Consider the following 19,563-nt stretch of genomic DNA (forward strand, 5'->3'; position numbering starts at 1 on the left):
GCAGACAGGTCAAGAGGGAAGTCCTACACCAAAGAAGCCTCATTTATCTGATGACGACCCTCTTGGTGCATTAGATGAGCTTGCTAACATGATTTGAAATGTGCCGGTGATTGTACAATGGGATTTTACTACATTTGGAAGAGACCCTCAGATCCCATTGTACTTGCATCATCAAGATGTTAAGGAGCTTGCGTTAGGGAGGGAAGAAATTAATATTACACTCATTCAGATGATGTAAGTTTATGAGAACTTTTATATATAATTCTTTCTTATCAAGTTACTTATATCACATTGTTTCCTCCTTTCAGATATATGTCTGATGTCAGTAACAAGAAGGGGTTCAATAATGTATATGGGTTCATTGACCCCGCTATGACTCATGAAAGAAATAAATTTGATGATATCTAAACATACATCACCACCTGCTTTGTAATAGGGAAGGAGATATATTTTCTCCCTTATATACTTTGGTAAGTGAAGTTTGTTAACTTTAAAGTTTCATTTATTAATTTTGGTATATTACAATTAAGTTCTTTCCAATTTCAGACGTCATTGGCAGCTACTTGTGATCTCTATACCGGAGAACACTGTTGTCTGGTTTTTTTCATTGCACAAGTCTCCTCCCAGCCCTCTTAAACATGTAGTAGAATGGTAAGAACCTCAATGTTTCAACTTTCTTTATTATATAAATGTATGGTAAAACAATTTTTTCTTAATAGTTCCCTTGCAACACATATTATTTGGGAAATCTACTGCTACAGCTAAAAAGCTTTCATGGGTTCACCTTAAGGTTTGGTAATTTAGTTCATATTTTGTTACATTTTCTACCATTTCAATGATGTTACTTAACATTTTATAATTATGATTATATATTGTAGTGTCATAAACAAACGGGGTCATATGAATGTGGTTACTACGTCATGTTTTGGATGATGACCACTATTCGTGCACATTACACTAATGGATGGCACACGGTAATATTTAGGTTTCAATTTTATTTTCTCTATAGTTTAAATTTTGTATACACTAATTGAAATCATTGTGTTTTATGCAGAGATTCAATGTGACTGCTCCAATTCCAGAGAAGACACTTAAAGTTGTGAGGAACACACTGGCTAAATATGTAATTCAATTATATAATAGCATGTAGTAGATGTTAGGATATAGTAAATTCTAAGTTTATGTTTCTAAGTTGTTTTATTTATTTCTACATTATTATTAGTTTAACTTTGTACATTACATTGATTTATGTTTCAAAGTTGATTTATGATTACGTTTGATTGATCTATGCTTCTAAGAAGTTGATTTATGATTACATTGAATGTCTTTATGTTTTAATATAATTTTCAATTAAAATATATGCTTCTTGACTGTTCTGGCTGTAAAATTATATGTAGGTCTGTTTCTGCAGTTGGAAATACTGCAGAAACAAACCTGTTCTTAAAAAAAAAAACAGGGAAATATGCCTCGATTGTGGTCATAACCGAGGTAGAAAACCAACCTACAACATCGATTCAGGTAATAACTAAGGCATAAAGTACCAGCGAAAATAAAATGCCTTGGTTCAGGTCCCAACCAAGGCAATAGAGGTGGACATACTGCCTCGATTCAGGGGGAACCAAGGCATAAAGTCCCAGCGAAAAAAAAGAGATAAAAATAATACATATTGCATCTGTTGGCCTCGAACCGAGGCGAAATCATCCAACTTTTTACCTCGCCTGCATATGCCTCGGTTCAGGAACCAGTGCCAAAAGGCAAAAAGAACCGTTCTTGTTTCCCCTTACTGCACTAATGAAATTTGGACAATTTTAAACTTCTTTTAAAAGGTAGGACCACTTTGAACAAAAATCTGATTCGAGAAACCAAAATAGGTATTAAGCCAAAATATTACGTGAAATATCTTTAGTAACAGAAGTATAATAAATAAATTTTAACTTAATTTTTTTATCTTTGGAAGTTGATAAATTAATTAATATATTAAATAATTATACAAATTAAAAATTATATATGAATTTTGGTTTGTTTATAAATATTTTTCTTTATTGTGTTTTATTTTGTATTTTGTTTACGTGGGTGATCTTCAATCATTTACCGTATAAATTATGGAATTGGGGATTGTTGATTCAAGTAAAGGCCATAAATGAATACATATTTGTTGCATCATAACAAATATGAACTCATTAATCAATGCACACATTCATATAACATTAAAAGCATTTTGTCAATGCAACCTTTTGATCTTCTTTTTTTAATCTAATTTTATTGTAAGTTATTTCTAACTTGTATTCTGAATTCCTCATATGGATTTCAGTATTTTCATAGTCTTGATAATAATATTTACTAATTTACTTAGGCTATTGTACTTTCAGGATAAAGCCTAAATAGTATATAACTTTAACACGAACAGTTACTGCTTATGTATGTTATTGCAAAATTATTATGACTTAATTAATACTTTTTCATTGACGTGTGATGTACAACTTTTGCAAATGTGATAGTAAGATATCCTCCCTTGCTAAAACCTTTCGATTTCTTCTGACTTAGACATTTTCTTGTAACAAAGTATCATGGAGAAGTCCTTTCATTGGAATAAACTTCCTTGAGATCAATCACTTTAAAAGAGTATAATATTTTGATAAATAATGATAAAATTGTTATTTAGATATTTAAATTTCTAAGTATAGCATCTAATTTTACTTAAAAAGTGAGTAAAATAATATTTGTTCTACGTCGAAGTCTAAAGAGAATGATGTTGCATAATTACTTTCCAAAGGTATCTCATCATCACAGGTTTCATATACGACATACCTTTTACTATCAACAAGATTTCTCTATTAAGTAAATTATCATTTGTTGTTAGTAAATGGAAATACGTTTTTCTATTTAAACATACTTTACTATAGAATCATACTTTTTATAAAGAAGTTAAACTTATTAACAACTTTAATAGTGTTATATTCACACACATACAAATATTGCACTGCAAATATGTTAATGAAGCTCTTGGTTTCTCTTTCGATTAAATTTTCTCTCATTTCTCATTTTGTGGGTAATTACCAATCGAAGGAGAGATTTGGTTTCATGATGCATGCATGATCTTTTCTGTAAAAATTTTACAAAAGAAAGTCAACTTGCTTTTATGGTGGACCTTTCAACATTATATGGATTATTGAATTAATTATATTAGCAAGCTTATGCAGAAACAATACATAAAAATGAAAAAAAGAAATAACTAGGTACAGTATTGCTTGCAAGGATATTGAATTACCTTTTGTGATATTTTATCAAGATCCTGAGTTAAGTTCTTAATTTTTGCCAATAGATAGAAAAAGAAAAGGTTGCTCGATCAGAGCTAGAGAGAACTGCTCGTGTTCATTCTGCTCCATCGTCAGATCTCCCATTACAAACCAAACTTCTGCTTTTGAGAATGGTGTGATGCTCTTCCCTTTCCATCACTAAGGCTGAGTTGTCTGTGATATATGTTTAATATTCTTTATGATGTACCTGTCTCGAAAAATTGTTATATATACTTGCTAAATTGTTCTAGCTCTTGAAACTTGTAATAATTTGTTTCTTAAGCGGTAAGTTTCTGCATCTTGATTTCCTGAATTGTTACCGGATCTTTTATGTGAATCTCATACTGAATGTGTTCATGGTGGCTTCTAATAAAATTTTATTTTTGATTTTTTGGTATAATAAGAGAACAAATGTCCTGGCTTATTTAAATGAATTTTGGTATTAGCTATTATATAGAAGCATTGATATTCTTTTATCAACTTGTTTTCTTTGAAATTTCTGGAGTAACTGCAGTCAGAAACAGAACAACAGCCTCACAAGGTCAGCTTTTATTTAGAAAAAGGGAAGCCCCAAATGTCGTCAAAGCTCTCTCAACACGTCTGGAGAAACGTGGGGATTATAGTTCTTTGTGTCCAACTTAATATTATATACTTAATATTATAATATTTCTTTGGATCCACTAAAGAAAACTTTTGAAGGGTATATAAATAAACTTGTCAAATCAATAACAAGTTTGTGGTTATATAATATTTCTCAATATAATATTTCTTATTATAATATTTCTTAATATTATAATATTTCTTTGTGTCCACTAAAGGCTTTCTGTTCATCTGGAATTTTTACCTCAAATACTAATACCTCCTTGAATACATTAAATGTAAATTATGATGTCCTTTTCATGTCTTGTGAAATTTACCAAAGAGGGTATTGAAGTGTTCAAGCCGAAATATGTGATGCAAATTTCCAACTCATTCTGATTAATCAGCTCAAACCCAAAAGAAATATAATAAAAGGTATATTTCTCATTATCTCTTGGATATTACTTTCTTAGGCGAATGAAACTTTTATCGTGCTAGCAATTTCATAATTTCACATGAAGACTCTCCTTTGGAGGTGTTTTTAAATTCATGGAAGAATCAGATCATTTAGCTTCTAATGATCCCTTTACCCTTTTCTATCTGCAAGTTTTTCTCTAATATACTTCAAAATCCATCCTTGTTATGTTCTATGTTCTGGTTGATCATTCATAAAAGAGATTGTTATGTGTGTTAGAATGTGATTAAATTATGTATCTGTGATGAATTTACTACATGAGTCAAGAAATATATGTGGGAATTTACTCTGCTTAAATGTAGATTTAAAATATAGGTATATGTTGTATTTTGTTATCTTCATTTAATAGTTTAAAATTTTATTGTTTCATAGCACTTGAAACTAGATTTCTGACTGATTCTCCTTGGTCAGTAAGGGCTAATCATGGGGATGGTATAAGCATACTCCTCAAACTACAGGTGTAAATTGGTAAGAGGAGATATCTCTTCAAATATGGTTAAAATAACCTGAGGTTGTTTAAAATCTCAATAATCAGTATCATACTATACTTGAGTTTTAACTTAAACGGAATATACAATATTTAAGTCTCCTTGTGCATTGTGGATGGAATAGTTCTATTCTATTTATTGAAATTAGTTGTTTGATTCTTGCAGTAAATACAATTGTAGCATATGGCATATAGATGTTGGAATGTCCAGTGGAGTTCTTAATTCTACAGTAAAGAAGGGTATTATCGACAGCTTACCGACGGCTTACCGACGGTCTTTGGATCGTCGGTAAAACTCTTGTCATTAATCTTTACTGACGACTTTTGCTCTTCGGTAATTACCGAGGGACAAAAGCCTTCGGTAATTACCAAGGAACAAAAGCCTTCGGTAATTATCGAGGGACAAAAGCCTTCGGTAATTAAACACTTTTTAAAAAAAAATAAAAATTAAAGAATGAGATTCAGGGCCAAAACAACAGTACAACTCACCAAGGTCTAAAACAAAGGGTGCTTTATGTGGCAAAAGTCTCAAAACTAAACATCTACATAAAACTATAAGAAGAAAATACCCTACAGTTCTTCGGGCCCAGAGAAAAAGAAAGGGCAAAATGAAGAAAATTGAACAAAACAAATACATAAAATTAGACATGGCTTTGGCTTTACTTCCCTAATCAAGTCAACTGCACCATTCATGCCAGACAACTAGTTGCCTCATGCAACTTCTTGGATTGGTCCATTTGATCTAAAGCCACAACCCTTTCACGATATCCACCCGTGGTGTCGTAGCTATGACCTACAACAAAATTTAATTACAATTGTTAAATAAAATTAAATGCAATTTATTAGTTAACTTAATATTAGTCACCCCTGTTTCGTATAAGCATTAAGTTCCTTCATATATAGGATGTATTACATGACAATTTCTCAAAATGAGACCTAGTATTTTGTTATACGGTTTGAGTGATGGCATCAGAATCAACAATTACAATAAATTCCTTCACTATATCATAAACAAATAATTACATGTCAAGCAATGACCATCATATCCAGTTTATGGACATCCATAATGTTTTCCCTAGCGTCAGCGAACCAAAATACAAGTAATTACTCCTTTCTCTACAGTTTTCATTAGCAGATAACTATCCATATTGATTGACTCAAGGAGATAGATTTTACTAGCTTACTTTGAATTACAATCAAATTATAGAAAACGCTCCAGGTAAAAATAGTAAGTTATACATATTAGTGCAGACAAACCAATATGGCACAACAGAGTCTTTTAAAAGCATATGTTACTTGTTAACAAAGAGTCCTCAAAAATGATGGAAAGCACTTTGCGTAAATAGAGTGAGGGAAAAATGAAGGAAGCAACAAGGACTGCAGGGCCCAGAATGTATTCAAGAAATATGCTTCCAATCTTTAAAGGATGAAAAGGAAATTGAGTTGGAAACTTAATACAGAATGTAGAAATTAAGGAATCAACCAATAAATAGAAAAGCAACCTTTAGTGTACATTTGCAGTTGGGCACCAGTTAGCTGGTTGACAAACAACCCTTGTGATAAGCTCAACTAAATATTAAATGAAAAGAAACTATGTAAGAATAAATATATAAATTCACATAATCGATGTTTATACGTTTGTTTATAAATTCACATAAATGAAAAGAAACTACGTAAGACCCTTTGATTTCAATGTTTATACGTTTGTTTATAAATTCACATAAATGAAAAGAAACTACGTAAGACCCTTTGATTTCAATGTTTATACGTTTGTTTATTTATTATATATTACTTAACTTTTTCATTTATATGATTTTCCACTTGTATTAATTATAGATATATATCTTAATAAAATTCTATAGATTATCTTANTTAACGATACCACTTTTTTATAATATTTTAAGAGATAGAATAAAAAGATTTAATACTTATGATATATGAGTTATCTGTATAAATATTATGCAGCAACAACATTATAAGATAAATAATGACCTGTTAAATCATCTCCCAATTGGTCATAGTCACCGCTTGTATAAGTATGAAAAGCCAACTCCAACAGGAGATTCCAAGAATAACATGCTGGGTTCTGCAACATCACAGATACAACAATTATTTCTCTAGCGGTGTATATTTAGTAGTGGTGATCATCATACCTCTGTTCCATGAGAAGTTATTAAATTTGAGGCCATGGCATATGTGGTTTCATAGTATGACCTTGTGACATGTTTGATCATAGATAATTTACCACAGACTTTGTTTGACAATATTATCTCCAATTCCATGGTCAGAATGTTCCACACAGTAAATTAAAACAAAGACATTAACTACTATCTAGTTTTGCCTCAATTAAGCCAAAGCACCAACGATTTCTCTTCTGGCTTGCTCATAACCTGGTAGAACCAATAAAAGAGTGTTCTTCCATTGGTTTCTTTGACTGACATATCCAACATAGTGCTGAAAGAGCAGGCTTATAAGATAGGAAAACAAAAAGAAGCAAGGTGTATAAACTAGTAAGTTTTAATACAATGTTATCGAATTGCAACAACATGGGTGATTCAACATGATCATCTTATGTACTGACATGGATAAATTCAAAACAGAATCAGGATCAATGGAAATTATTTTGAAAGCCTGGACATAGTGAAGCTTATTCAGTAACGATTACAACATTCAGAAAAGCATCAGACAATTAAAANAGAAAAATTGCACACCTCAAAAGCATGACCTCCAATGTTAACATAGAGCTCTTACACAATAAAGGCCATTTAAATTTAGTTTAATAGGCAGAAGAGAAACTGTGCAATGGTTAATAGGAAGTGATGAGCTTGCAGAATAGAAAAAAATAAGGTTTTAGTCAGTACCTCCAAATCGATGTTGAGGATTTCAGCAATTTGGCGCATGATGGAGTGGACGAGCTTGCTCTTGTTGTATCTCTCCTCGTAGGCCTGAATATCCTCTTCGTAGACCCTACGCTCTTTGAGATCGATGTAACCCTTTTCCTTGTCGACACGGAGGACCATGACGGGCTCGATGCACCCCACCTGTATCATCCCTTTGCTGAATCTATCCTCTGGATCAAATTTATAATGCAATAGTCAGATATAGAAAAAGTAAATGTATGGCTCGGCATCGAGTGCTCCCCAAACGGCAGAGTGATGGGCCTCTCCCTCCCTTCCGTCAACCTCTGTGGTGGGCTTGACCTTCACAAAAACCTCTGCCTCCTTCTCTGCCTTGACATCTCCGACAACAACATTTGCGGCCCAATCCCAACGAACCGCCGTCAGCGTCCGCAAACCAGCCACCAACGAACCGCCGCCAACGTCCGCAACAGCAACTGCTTCAAACCGCATTAGGGCGACAACCTCACGCTTCAAACCCACGAACCGCTTCGAACAGAGAGTAGGGAATGGAAGAGCGCCACCCAGCAACGAACCTCCGTTAGCATCCACACCACCAAACTCGCGTCGTCAAACTGCAACGAACCGGCTGACCGCAACCCTAAGTTAAGGAGTGAGTTCGACAGAGGGAGCGAGTTCTAATTTTGGGAAATTTAGGTTCATTTGAGTAACAAATACTCTTTTGAACCTAAAAGCATAATAGGCGTTATCAAAGGGCAAATGCCCTCGGTATTTAATTTTTACCGAAGGCCCAAAGGCCGCCGAAAATAAGCCTTCGGTAATATGCAATATTAAGAGGTAAAGCAAATTCGTGACCATAATGTAATTATTCAAAATTTACCTAAAAAAAATGTTGTTGAGTCAATATGATTTTACGAAGTAAATTCAGTTTATTATGTAGACAGTTCCTGTTTCTTTATAATCATTATCGACATAACTGTAAAGAGTTCATATTTTCCAGGTTCTAGAAATTATAGATAATGAAGCAAGAGTTATAAGGTGCAAAAGGAACCGACACAGTGAACTTCAAGCTGCTGCATATACTTAAGGGACAAACAAAATGATTTTACAGGTATATTGATTAAAAGTGTATTGATGGTTGTGTTACTTAGTTGAAATGTTGGAAGTAATTGTTACTCATAGACAATATACTTTGGAAGTTGAAANATTNTACCAAATAATGGTTCTCTCCGCCTATTAAATTTATATATAGTTANTGTNTGATTCCATATACTCTTGACGAGAAGATGCTGTAAAACTTAAATATTATGTATGCCCTGATATTTGTTAATTGTTTTTCTATCTTGAAATGTAACTTTAAGCTGTTATAATCAATATTTCCCAACTTGTTNTGAACATTCTTATAGNTGTGGTTCAATTTCATGTCTTGAAAATGATGTATTTCGCACATTAGTGATTTAATTAGTAGGAAGTAGTAGCAAAGTTTTCATTGATAAATTATGATTCCATGAAGGTTCTTCTTTACTGTTTCACTCAGTAATTCTTTCTTTTGCAAATATATTCATGTGAAGAATCAAACCAACACTCTAGTACACTATTCTTTTTTTACTTGCGCAGCTCTTGTCCAGCATTACGTTTCTTTTTCTCATCTCCATTCTATCAAGTCTAGTCTTCTACTTCCTGGTTGGGCTGGAAGATCAATTTAGCTTGTTAATGTACTTTGTGCTCAATTTTTTCATGACTTTGCTGCTGAATGAAGGAATTATGTTAGAATTTCTTTTTCTTGACTTTCTGAAGTCCATGGTTGTAGCTTCCTGTTTCACACAACATGAAACAACCTGTCCATGCAACTAGCAGAGCATCATTGCCATTCCCATGAAGTTGTGCCATTCAGCTGCCTCCTTGCAAGTCCAGTACTAGTTTACTTTGCCATGTAACTTCTCTCAATATTTTAGTCAACTCTCCCCAGATTGATAGGATAACAGAATTCCCATTAGCATCATATGAGAACAAGAGTTGAAAAGAGGAGGAACAAGAATTGGAAGGAGATTGAATTTCAATAAAATGATTATTGGTTGTATGATGTGAACTTTTAAAAATTAGAATATGGTGTAAGTATCTTTGACCACCTGTAAATTACAAATTCCGGACGCAAGGATAGATTAGTTTTACATTAATAGTATTTTTAATGTTTAGAGTTTATATAATAATATTTTGGTTTATATTTAATGTTTACATTTAATTTTGGTTTCATATTATTTAATTTTGGTTCATTTGTGATAATCAAATAATTTGAATAAAAAAAACAAATTATTTACATTTCACGGTTTTGGAAACCCCAACTATGTAAACTCAGCAATTACCGGCGGTTTTGGCAAAACCCCCGCTAATACCGATAGTTTTGGAAAAACCCCCGCTAATACCGGCGGTTTTAGCAAAACCCCCGCTAATAGTGACATAACTTTTCCCAGTGGTTTGCCACAGCTTTTCCAGGGGTTTTCCTAACCCCGGATAACATATTTTCCGAGGATTAAAACCCCCGAAAACGAAATAAATAACCCCCGGTAAAAATCTAATTTTTTGTAGTGCCTCCCCAATTCTAACAGTAATAACATGAGGTGAAAATGCCAGTCCTCCACAACTGTTCATCCATTCACCTAGGAATAGAGAAACAAAATGACCATAAAAGTTTACAAATTTCATGGAAAAAAAGATAAACATGGCATTTTCAATTACTACTAACCATCAAAATAATAGAAAATAAACAATTTCATCAGATAGAAAAGGGTAGTTCAATACTAAATGTTCAGATTTTCATGGTTTTTGAATTCTTTATAATGAAACTAAACCACAAATTTGAATCTTGCAATCACCATAAGAATAAAATTAGAATCACAATGTTGCTTCTGTAAACCATGTGCTTGAGAACCCACACATAAGTTGAACATCAGAAATTATAGAAATAGCCACTTCTTTCTACTTAAGAACACACTTTTTTTACTTTCTTTTCAAAAGTTGTCACAACGCTAGACAAAAAAAATGTCTTTTTTCTCAACCAGAACCAAACACATTAATTTCCACAGCCAACCTATCTTGAAAGTGTTTAGAAGATCCATATTTTACAATCACTATCAATTCATGGATTTATGATTAAAAGGTAATGAGATATGAATAACTTGGAAGCCAAAACCACCACAAAAATAAAGCACAACAATGGCAACAAATTGAAAAATATTCCAAATTAAATAAAAGAAAAAAAAACAGTAAAATAGAAATTGCCACTTGATAACGGTCTAAAAACCGTTATTTTCATGCATAGATTTGATATAAAAACACACCCTTTGTGGTTTAGAATGAGTTTAGAATCAAGTAAAACACTTAAGTTGAGTCACATGAGAGTCAAAAGTTGTTTTTAGAGATATTATGCTTGTTTTGCATTGTTTTGCAGGGTTTTGATGAATATTAATGATGGAAGTGAAGTAGGAAGGTCATAGACTCAAGAAAAAATGAAGAAAAAGCAAGAAAAGAAGAGTCTACAGACCGCTCAATGCCAAGCTTCAGCGCTGAGCGCCCAAAGCGAGGGGCAGTCTCTGCCTGGCGCCCAAGCGGTCACGCTGAGCGTCCAGAGCGATTAGGGGCAAACCGCTCAGTGGTGGAATTGGCCGCTGAGCGGTGGCACGTCTTGAAGGCAAACCGCTGAGTAGTGCATTTAGCCGCTCAGCAGTAATCTGTTTTTATGGGCTTGGATTTTGATAGATTTTGTTATCTTTTTGGCCTATATATAGCCCCAGTTCGACTTGAAAACACATTCTTTGACAGAGAAAGACATCCAGAGCTACTTTACACTCCTTGGAGAAGATTTCTTGGATGCTTAGGCTCCTTTTTATCAAATCTAGGGTTTGCTTTTCCATTCTTTCATTATATTCATCTAGTTTCACCATGACAATGGTGAACTAAACCCTTTGTTGTTGGGGAACAATGTAATCTTTTGAAACTCTCATTTATCCAAATTGTTATTTATTTCATATGTTTGTCATATACTTGTTTATCAATTGTTGGGTTCTCATCTATGCTTAATGCTTTTATTGTTTAACTCATTCAGTAAAAGTTGTTTGTCTTTATTGATACGGGGACGTACGGTAATGTCATGAACTGGTGAGAAATTCCTTGATTATGCTAATATCGCCTAGGGATAGGGGTAGGACGATCAATTGTATTTTGCTTCCGTTCACATTGTATTATTGGTTACTAAGGGAGGCTAGGGATAGCAAGTCGGTAATTAATAATACGAAACCTAGATTATGGGACCATACGACAGAAGCAGAAATAGGGTTAGATACATGAAAACCTAGGTTAGACACTACGACAGTGAGCGACGTCGTCGACGATGACCTTGACCAACTGAGAGAGGTGTTACCATGATAAGGGAGCTGACGGCAATGGAGGTGGCACCGTAGTTAACCTTGGGAAGGTGCGGCAACAAGGAGGATGTTGTTGTTTGAGTGAAGAAAGGAGAAGAAACCCTACGGGGTTAGTGAGAATGTATATTTTGGAAGAAGGGTAGAATTTTCAGAACGAAAATAAAATTTTATTTTTTAATAATTAATTATAAATATATATATTTTAATTTTAATTTTTAATATTTTTAATAGTTTTTGGAATTAGATACGGATTTTAATTTTTTATATGCAGATTTTAAATTTAGGTAAATTCCCGCTTAAACGCGTCAAAATTAATTACAAATTTTACATACGGATATATCGGTAGACAAAACCCGTATGTAAAATATGTATGTAATTTACTTTTCTTTTCTCAATTATATTAATTATGTGAAAACAAGACTAAAAAATAAGAAGTAAAGTCAAAAATAAAAAATGAAAATTATGAAAGGAAAAATAAAATAAAATAGAATAATAAAAAGAAAATAAAAAATAAAATAATAAAAATGATAAAAAGACTTAAAATAAGATAGAATGAGAAAAAACGTATTTTAGTCACCCGAACGAAATTGGGTGTTAACAGTTGTCCTTCTTTACTTAGATATTATTAGATAATTTGAAATTTTGATATTTTCGTATTATCTGAGTAAAGCTAAGTAAAGATAGAAACACTAATTTCGTCTGAGTTTCAAAATGAAAGAAGAAGAACAAAAATCGATACGATGACCAAATTCATGAAGAAAGTCACAATGCAACAAAGAGAATACGACCATTGCCTAACAGAGGACTGAAACAAAAAAGAAAAAGAAAAATTTGAGCTTAGGGTGCCAGACAAAACTGGGCTTCGTGGGCTAAGTGAAACTAGGCTTGAGGGCCAGCGTGGAAAATGGGCTTTGGAGCCAGGTAAGCTGGGCTTTGTGGGCCAGTGTGGAAACTGGGCTTTGAGGACCAGTGTGGAAATTGGGCTTTAGGGCCGGCGTGGAAACTGGGCTTTGGGGCTAGGCGAGTTGGACTTTCTGGGTCAGTGTGGAAACTGGGCTTAGGGGCCAGTGTGAAAACTGGGCTTTGAAGTTAGGTAAGCTGGGCATTGTGGGCCATTGTGGAAATTGGGCTTGGGGGCTAGGTAAAATTTGGCTTTGGGGGCTAGTGTGGAAACTGGGCTTTCAAATTTTGAAATTCTAGAAACTTGCATCTTTATGAAATGTTTTTGTAATTTTGACAGAAATTTGATATTTGAAAAGACATCAAGGCATTTAAACCCTTCAATACAATGTGTTAAAATTTGATGCAGGATCAGGGTATCAAGACTTCGATACGAGAGAAAAAGCTTGATCAACATGAAACAATATGGCTTGAAAGAGAAAATATGAATGTTATTTTTCTTGTGTTTTCAAAGAAGGATTCGATTACCATTCATGTAAATGAAGAGGGTTTCGATCAGAAAGACTTTCTGTTTAATGGATTGATGCACATATGAAAAACATTTGCTTTGTGTTGTGTTTCCCTTTTTCCTTGCTTGAGTGAGTCATCTTACTTGCAATCATCATACTTATTTTTATTTTCAATATTTTGTCACATATCCCTACCAATATGTACAAGCTACAAAAATGAGAAGAAGGTATCTTTCTTTTATGTTTTCTCATCAAACATTTGTATACCAAATTCAAATATTTTGTTTCTTTGCCTATGCATTTCACACATGTACTTCTTCCCATTTCTTCCTTGAAGTTAATATTTTGACCATCTAAACTGAACCCTAAACCAAAAAAAAATTCGTTCTCATTCATAGACACAAGTTTATCTCCAATTAAAAAACCAGTACTAGAATCCACCCATTTAACAAATAACTCACTCAAAAGGTTTAAATCCATTTTTTTGTCCCTAAGTTAAGTTCTGATGTTCAGTTTAGTCCCCGCTTTTAAAAATGTCAACCTTTAGTCCCTATGATATGAAAAATGTATCAAATCAGTCCTATTCGTTAACAAATCACAAGTTTTTCATTAAGTAATTTGTTGTTCATAACACCTTCCATTATCAAATCACAAAATATTGGATACCTAGGTATGAAAACTTATGATTTATTGTTCATTAAGTTCTGTCATGAGGACTGATTTGATACATTTTTCATATCATAGGGACTAAAGGTTGACATTTTTAAAAGCGGGGACTAAACTGAACATCAAAACTTAACTTAGGGACCAAAAAAGGGTTTAAACCCACTCAAAATATTCCTACCTACTTTTTACCACTCAAATTTAAAAACCACCAAAAAAGAGTCTCCGTAATCAGTAAACGATGCTCCTTTGTCAAACGTTCGTTCAAAGTAGAGATATACTTTGTCGAAAATGAGTGACGAACCGTCAACTGCATCAACGACAAACAAAATAATCAAAACATAAAAGCCCTAAAACGAAAATAACAAAAAGTATAACAGAACAGGGAAAACCCAAAAACCAAACCGAAAACGCAATGAACAAAATGGAGGAAGAACGTATTTACCTTGCTTGTCGAAGGACCATGGTTACCGGAACTTTCTATTTCGCACAATACACTCAACGAAGAGGACAACGTTGACCAAAACGAAGAGATGCAACGAAAACGTAGAATGAGAACGACAACGAAGCGCGACAGCCACAAGGAAGAGGGAGACCGAAAACGAAAAGAGAGAGCTAGAACGAAGATGGTGAATGAGAAGGAAGAGAGAATGGTGATTTCTAATGAAACAGGACAAGGGATATATTTAGAATCCCAAATTTCAAAAATCCTCATCAATTTTGACGTCACAATTTCATAATAAAAGAAAAAAATGAACCAATGCGCGGGTGACACATGGTGTTGTCAAAAGTGTGTTAAAATTTCGTTGTCAAAATATTGAGACCCTTTTCTGTACAACTGATCAAGTTGTTACATATGAAATACTTTGTGGGATCTGTGTTGTCAATGTTTATCTTCAAACTCCTACAATAAGCTTCAATTGAGTTTCTGGGACTCAGTAGCATTTCTTTACACGTATATGTGGGAAAACACTCTTTGTCAAGATTCTCTACTCTTTGATAAAGCGAGCTGAGAGATGCAACTTCCGATGGTTGCAACTTAGACGAGATGCAACTTCCAATGGTTGCACCTTAGACGAGATGCAACTTCCGATGGCTACAACTTAGACTCTTTACGCACAATTCTTGCTATAGTTCCTAAAGGCAATGTTAAGAAACTAAAAAGAACATCCACAAAATCCTTCCCTGCCTCGACAAAGATAACTTTGCTTTCTTCTTTAAGTACCACAAGCTTCAAGGTAATACATTCCTCAATGCCAACAGCAGTCATTGTACAGGGAAAAAAAGAAAAGGGTTAATTTGTACATAAATCTCAAGTAGGTCCTCGTGTTTTTTTTTGTCCCAATTGAATCCAAATACTTGTTAATCTGAAGCAATAAAGTCCTTTCCTTTAAATTTCAAGTAACGCCGTCTAACAGTGCTGACCTGTAATTTTTTGGGGTTGACGTGACAAATGTGTATTAAATTAAATGGGTGTATTAAATTAAATGGGTCTTCTGTTGTACAATTAGCCATTCCACGTGTGTAAAAATTTTGTATTTATCCTTACCAAACGATCCTCTGGTAACCGACTGCCGGAAAGATTTCTCAACTAGATCTCGCCGGCAAAGCCAACAACGACGTCGTCCCACGTTTATTGCCATGCCGCTCTTGATTGGCAAGCTCTCTGTCGTTGCTGCCACAACGCTTGTTGTCAAAATCCTCCCCGCGTTTGTCACCGTTTTCGACACTTGGAGGCTCCCTATATCAAGGGAAGTCGTTCCTGTGATTGTCGTGTCGCCATTCCCATAGGTCCCCAAGGTTCAATTCTAGGTGTTAAGATTGATGGGAGTTCCAATTTTAAAGTTCGTTGGTCTCAAAAAAATATTGTACTCTAATGGTCTGTTCTCTTTGGATGTTGTTACTGAAGTTGATTTTCTGTGCAGGACAATAAGCCACCCAATGAAGCAAGTGAGGCGTTATTGTTGAGGATGGTAGTCGTGGAACCCTTCATAAGACTTTGTCATGTAGCAGAAAATATTTCAAATTAAAAACAAAAGTAACAATGTTGCTTAAACCTTTTTTCCAATAACTACATGATTCTATTGGGAAACTACCACCCCTACAACATAAGATATAAACAGTAATACTTAAATAGCAAGTTTGAAAATAGGAAAAGAATAATAAAAAGAAAAGTTAGGGGTGTGAATAGATGAATTAAAATGTCAGCTTGAATGAAATATCCATATCCTTTATGTTGAAATGCATGCTTCTTGCAGCATGGAGGAGATCCTCTAATCCTTTGTTTTGTGGATTTTGCAAATCCGGCATGTGCAACAACTGCTCTAGGTGCACTGCAAGGTATCACTTCTTGTTACCTACTAAGATAAAATAAAATTAATTTCATGTTTAATGGTCTAGTCATCGTATAGGAAATCATCTCCTCATAAAAGGGGACTTGATGGAGGTTGTGAAAATTGTAGAATTACCTTGTATTTTGGCCTTCTGAACCAATATGTGGCTATTATGTTCCTAAATTCTGTGTCAGTGTTTGGGAACTCGTTGAAAAGGGAGGAGTGACATTTAGAATTTGAAGTGTTAACCGTGAGCTTCTGAAAATAGCGTAATGATAACTCTCAATATTTTCCTATTTTTCTATGTTTAGAAGAATTTGTTAATGTATTTTAATTCTTAATTGTTTAGAATTAGGCTAGTTTTAGGATTTTTCTATAAATTTGCAGTTTTATAAAATTCTAGTTAAGAATAGGTTTTTAGATATATTTTAGTATTTTTTTTAGGAAATTAATTTTCTGTTAATAAAGAAAGAAAAAAATTTAAAAATAAAATAAAATAAAATAAAAATATTTTTTAGGTTGAATTTTTCTTTGCTCTTTCCTTTAATTGTTGATTGATATTTTTTTCTCTGCAGATTTAGGTTTTGGACCTTGGTCAATTGGGCTGATTTGGTCAACAAAAGAAATGTTGGGTCGTTGCCACTGCTGCAAATTAATTGGGCTTTAATTGAGACATTTGTGTGCAGAGTAAACTGGGCCACTAGTTGATTTGTTTAAAATTGAGGATTGATTTGGCTGCTACAATATTGCTGTTGATTGGATTTAAAATAAAAAGCTTTGAGTTGTTGTCATGGAGATTAATTGAAAAATAATTGGAGCTAAATGGGGTCACTGTTGCACATGAGCTTCTGCTATTTGAAACAAATTTGGGTCGTGTAGGATTGGGCTTCCATTTAGTGAAACGACGTAGTTTTGGAGGCTGGCAGCTGCAATTCCTTTGGGGGTCTTCACTCCATCACTTCATTCGGAGGCAGTAGCACACACGAGCCAAGAGAGTAAGACGAGAGAAAGGGCGTCCGAGAAGAGAAAGAACCACATGTTAGGGTTCAAAGGAGCTGAAAAAATGAAGAACGTCTTGACCGGAGGAGTTGAAGAAGATGACCGGTGATCTAACTGGAGTTGCCACATGGAGGGGATCTAACGGCTGGAAAGAAGATGAAGGTTGGTCGTCCGATTGCGAAAAGGAAGTGTCGAGCAAAAGCTTGTAGCGAGCAAGGTTTCCATTTTTTTCTTTTATTTTCCTTTTTCTTTTCAACCCTATAAAAGGGGTTTTCTTCCATGCACACAGAGACACTCTAGAACAGACACTTTCAGCTACCACTTTCACAATTTTAGATTAGGGTTTTCATTTCTTGTGCTTTTGGAGCGAAACACTCACGGTGGTGACAGCCTGTGGTGGCTACGATTGTGCATTTCGTTCGGTACACTCCATTGTAATTGTTCTTTCTTGTTAATAAATTGTGTTTTGTTTTTCTTTGATGTGTTCTTTGTTTTGTGTGTTTTATGATTCTGTTGTTTCGAATTTGTTTTCTTCAATGTTTTCGTTCTTATTCATATTATGTGATTGTGTTTCATGTTCTTGTATGTTGTTTCTTGTTCTTGATTGAAAATAAGTTGAACTCTGGAACTCTGCACTTCTGCAATTCCTTTTTGGAATCAAACGACCCCGAGGTGGGCGTGCATGACCGAGATGTCTTCTCGAGTCAGAGAAGAGTTCAGCGAATAAAAATTGTTTCTTTCAATTGTTTTGTCTTGAAAATCTGATTTAGACTTTGTAACTCCACATAATTGAAATTCCTCATGGAATTACGTGCCTCCATAGTGAGCATGACTCTCCGAGATGTCTTCTCGATGGAGATGAGTCTAATGAAGAAAAAAAAACGATACTATGATTCTTGTTTTGTTTTTGTTATTTCATTTTACTTAGATTTTTGTATGTTTTAAAGTAGATAGTAAGCGTTGGTTGTATTCAGATAAGGAATGTGTTCTCTGGATTTGATTAAATGTCATGAATATGAGTTGATTTTTTCTCTGTTTAGGTGAATCAATGATTGTTACTCACTTTCGGTTCTAGATTAGAACTCAAAACCCCAAAGTGGGCACATTATGAACATGATGTCTTCCTGGATGGTAAATAATCATTTGATACACCATTCTAAGCAATTTCAATTTAGATTTGTATGTTCATTCAATGATCTCTGTCTGCTCTCTAGTTTAGGTGTTTCTTATTCAATTGTTCTTCATTTTAGATGTTAATTTTTTTTTAAATTTCTTTTCATTTTAGATTCAATTCATGTTAACCTTTCAATTCACTGCATCATTCTTTTTACTGACTATAGGAGATTCATTCTTTCATTATTACATTTCGTATAGCTCATGTTAGTTAGCATTTAGGTTTCTTAATTTTTTACACCTGTGAATACATTTTTTTTTATTTGTTCAGTTTAGAGTTTAGGTTCTGTTTAGAATATGAATAGATTTTTTGTCTTCATTACTTTAGTCTAGGTTTTATTTCTTTATTGTCTTCTTTCTTTTCTTTTACATAGATTATAGTTAGATTAGTTCCAGTTCTTTAATTTTCCTTTAGTTTCATTCAATTTAATTGTCCCCACCTTGTCTTGTAGTTTAGATAGTAGTAAATAAATACAATATTTAACCCTACACTTTAATCTTAATTTTGTCGAGTCCTAGGATTGATATTCTGGTCATCCCTATACTACATTAGTGGGGACCAGTACTTTGTTCTCTTTTTGTGCGACCAAATCGAGTTTAACACGTAAAGAATGCAATAAGTCACATTTGAAAATGTAACCAAATAAACTTAATGTTTTGTAACGGGGTAAAACATTTTAAAGTTGCACTAAATTTATCAATAAAATTCCATATGAACAAGTGTTAGAGTATGATGTGCTTATCTAATTATGATATTACTGTATATTTTATTTAACTGAGCATTTAAAATGGGAAATTGGTAAACACTGTTAGATTGAATATCTTTATGAAAGTTATTTGTGACTTAGTGGTTTATTCAAACTGGTTACT

The 19,563-nt window shown here is 33.7% G+C and overlaps 1 protein-coding gene across 2 annotated transcripts; it reads right to left on the reverse strand.

The window, feature by feature from the left end:
* Nucleotides 1–5,278: 5,278 nt before the first annotated feature.
* On the reverse strand, nt 5,279–8,420 carry LOC106765684 (eukaryotic translation initiation factor 2 subunit alpha homolog). Of its 2 annotated transcripts, XM_014650392.2 has the most exons (4): nt 7,699–8,417; nt 6,830–6,923; nt 6,340–6,406; nt 5,279–5,630 (listed from the first exon to the last, which is right to left on the reverse strand). In XM_014650392.2, the coding sequence occupies exons 1-3, from the start codon at nt 7,885–7,887 to the stop codon at nt 6,342–6,344; spliced, it is 348 nt and encodes a 115-aa protein (XP_014505878.1). In that variant the 5' UTR covers nt 7,888–8,417; the 3' UTR covers nt 5,279–5,630; nt 6,340–6,341. The 2 variants fall into 2 exon arrangements, with proteins under 2 accessions (XP_014505878.1, XP_014505870.1); XM_014650384.2 differs by lacking the exon at nt 6,340–6,406 and having other exon boundaries at nt 7,699–8,420.
* Nucleotides 8,421–19,563: the final 11,143 nt, after the last annotated feature.

The sequence above is a fragment of the Vigna radiata genome, chromosome 1 (assembly GCF_000741045.1).
Source record: "Vigna radiata var. radiata cultivar VC1973A chromosome 1, Vradiata_ver6, whole genome shotgun sequence".
Classification (NCBI taxonomy): domain Eukaryota; kingdom Viridiplantae; phylum Streptophyta; class Magnoliopsida; order Fabales; family Fabaceae; genus Vigna; species Vigna radiata.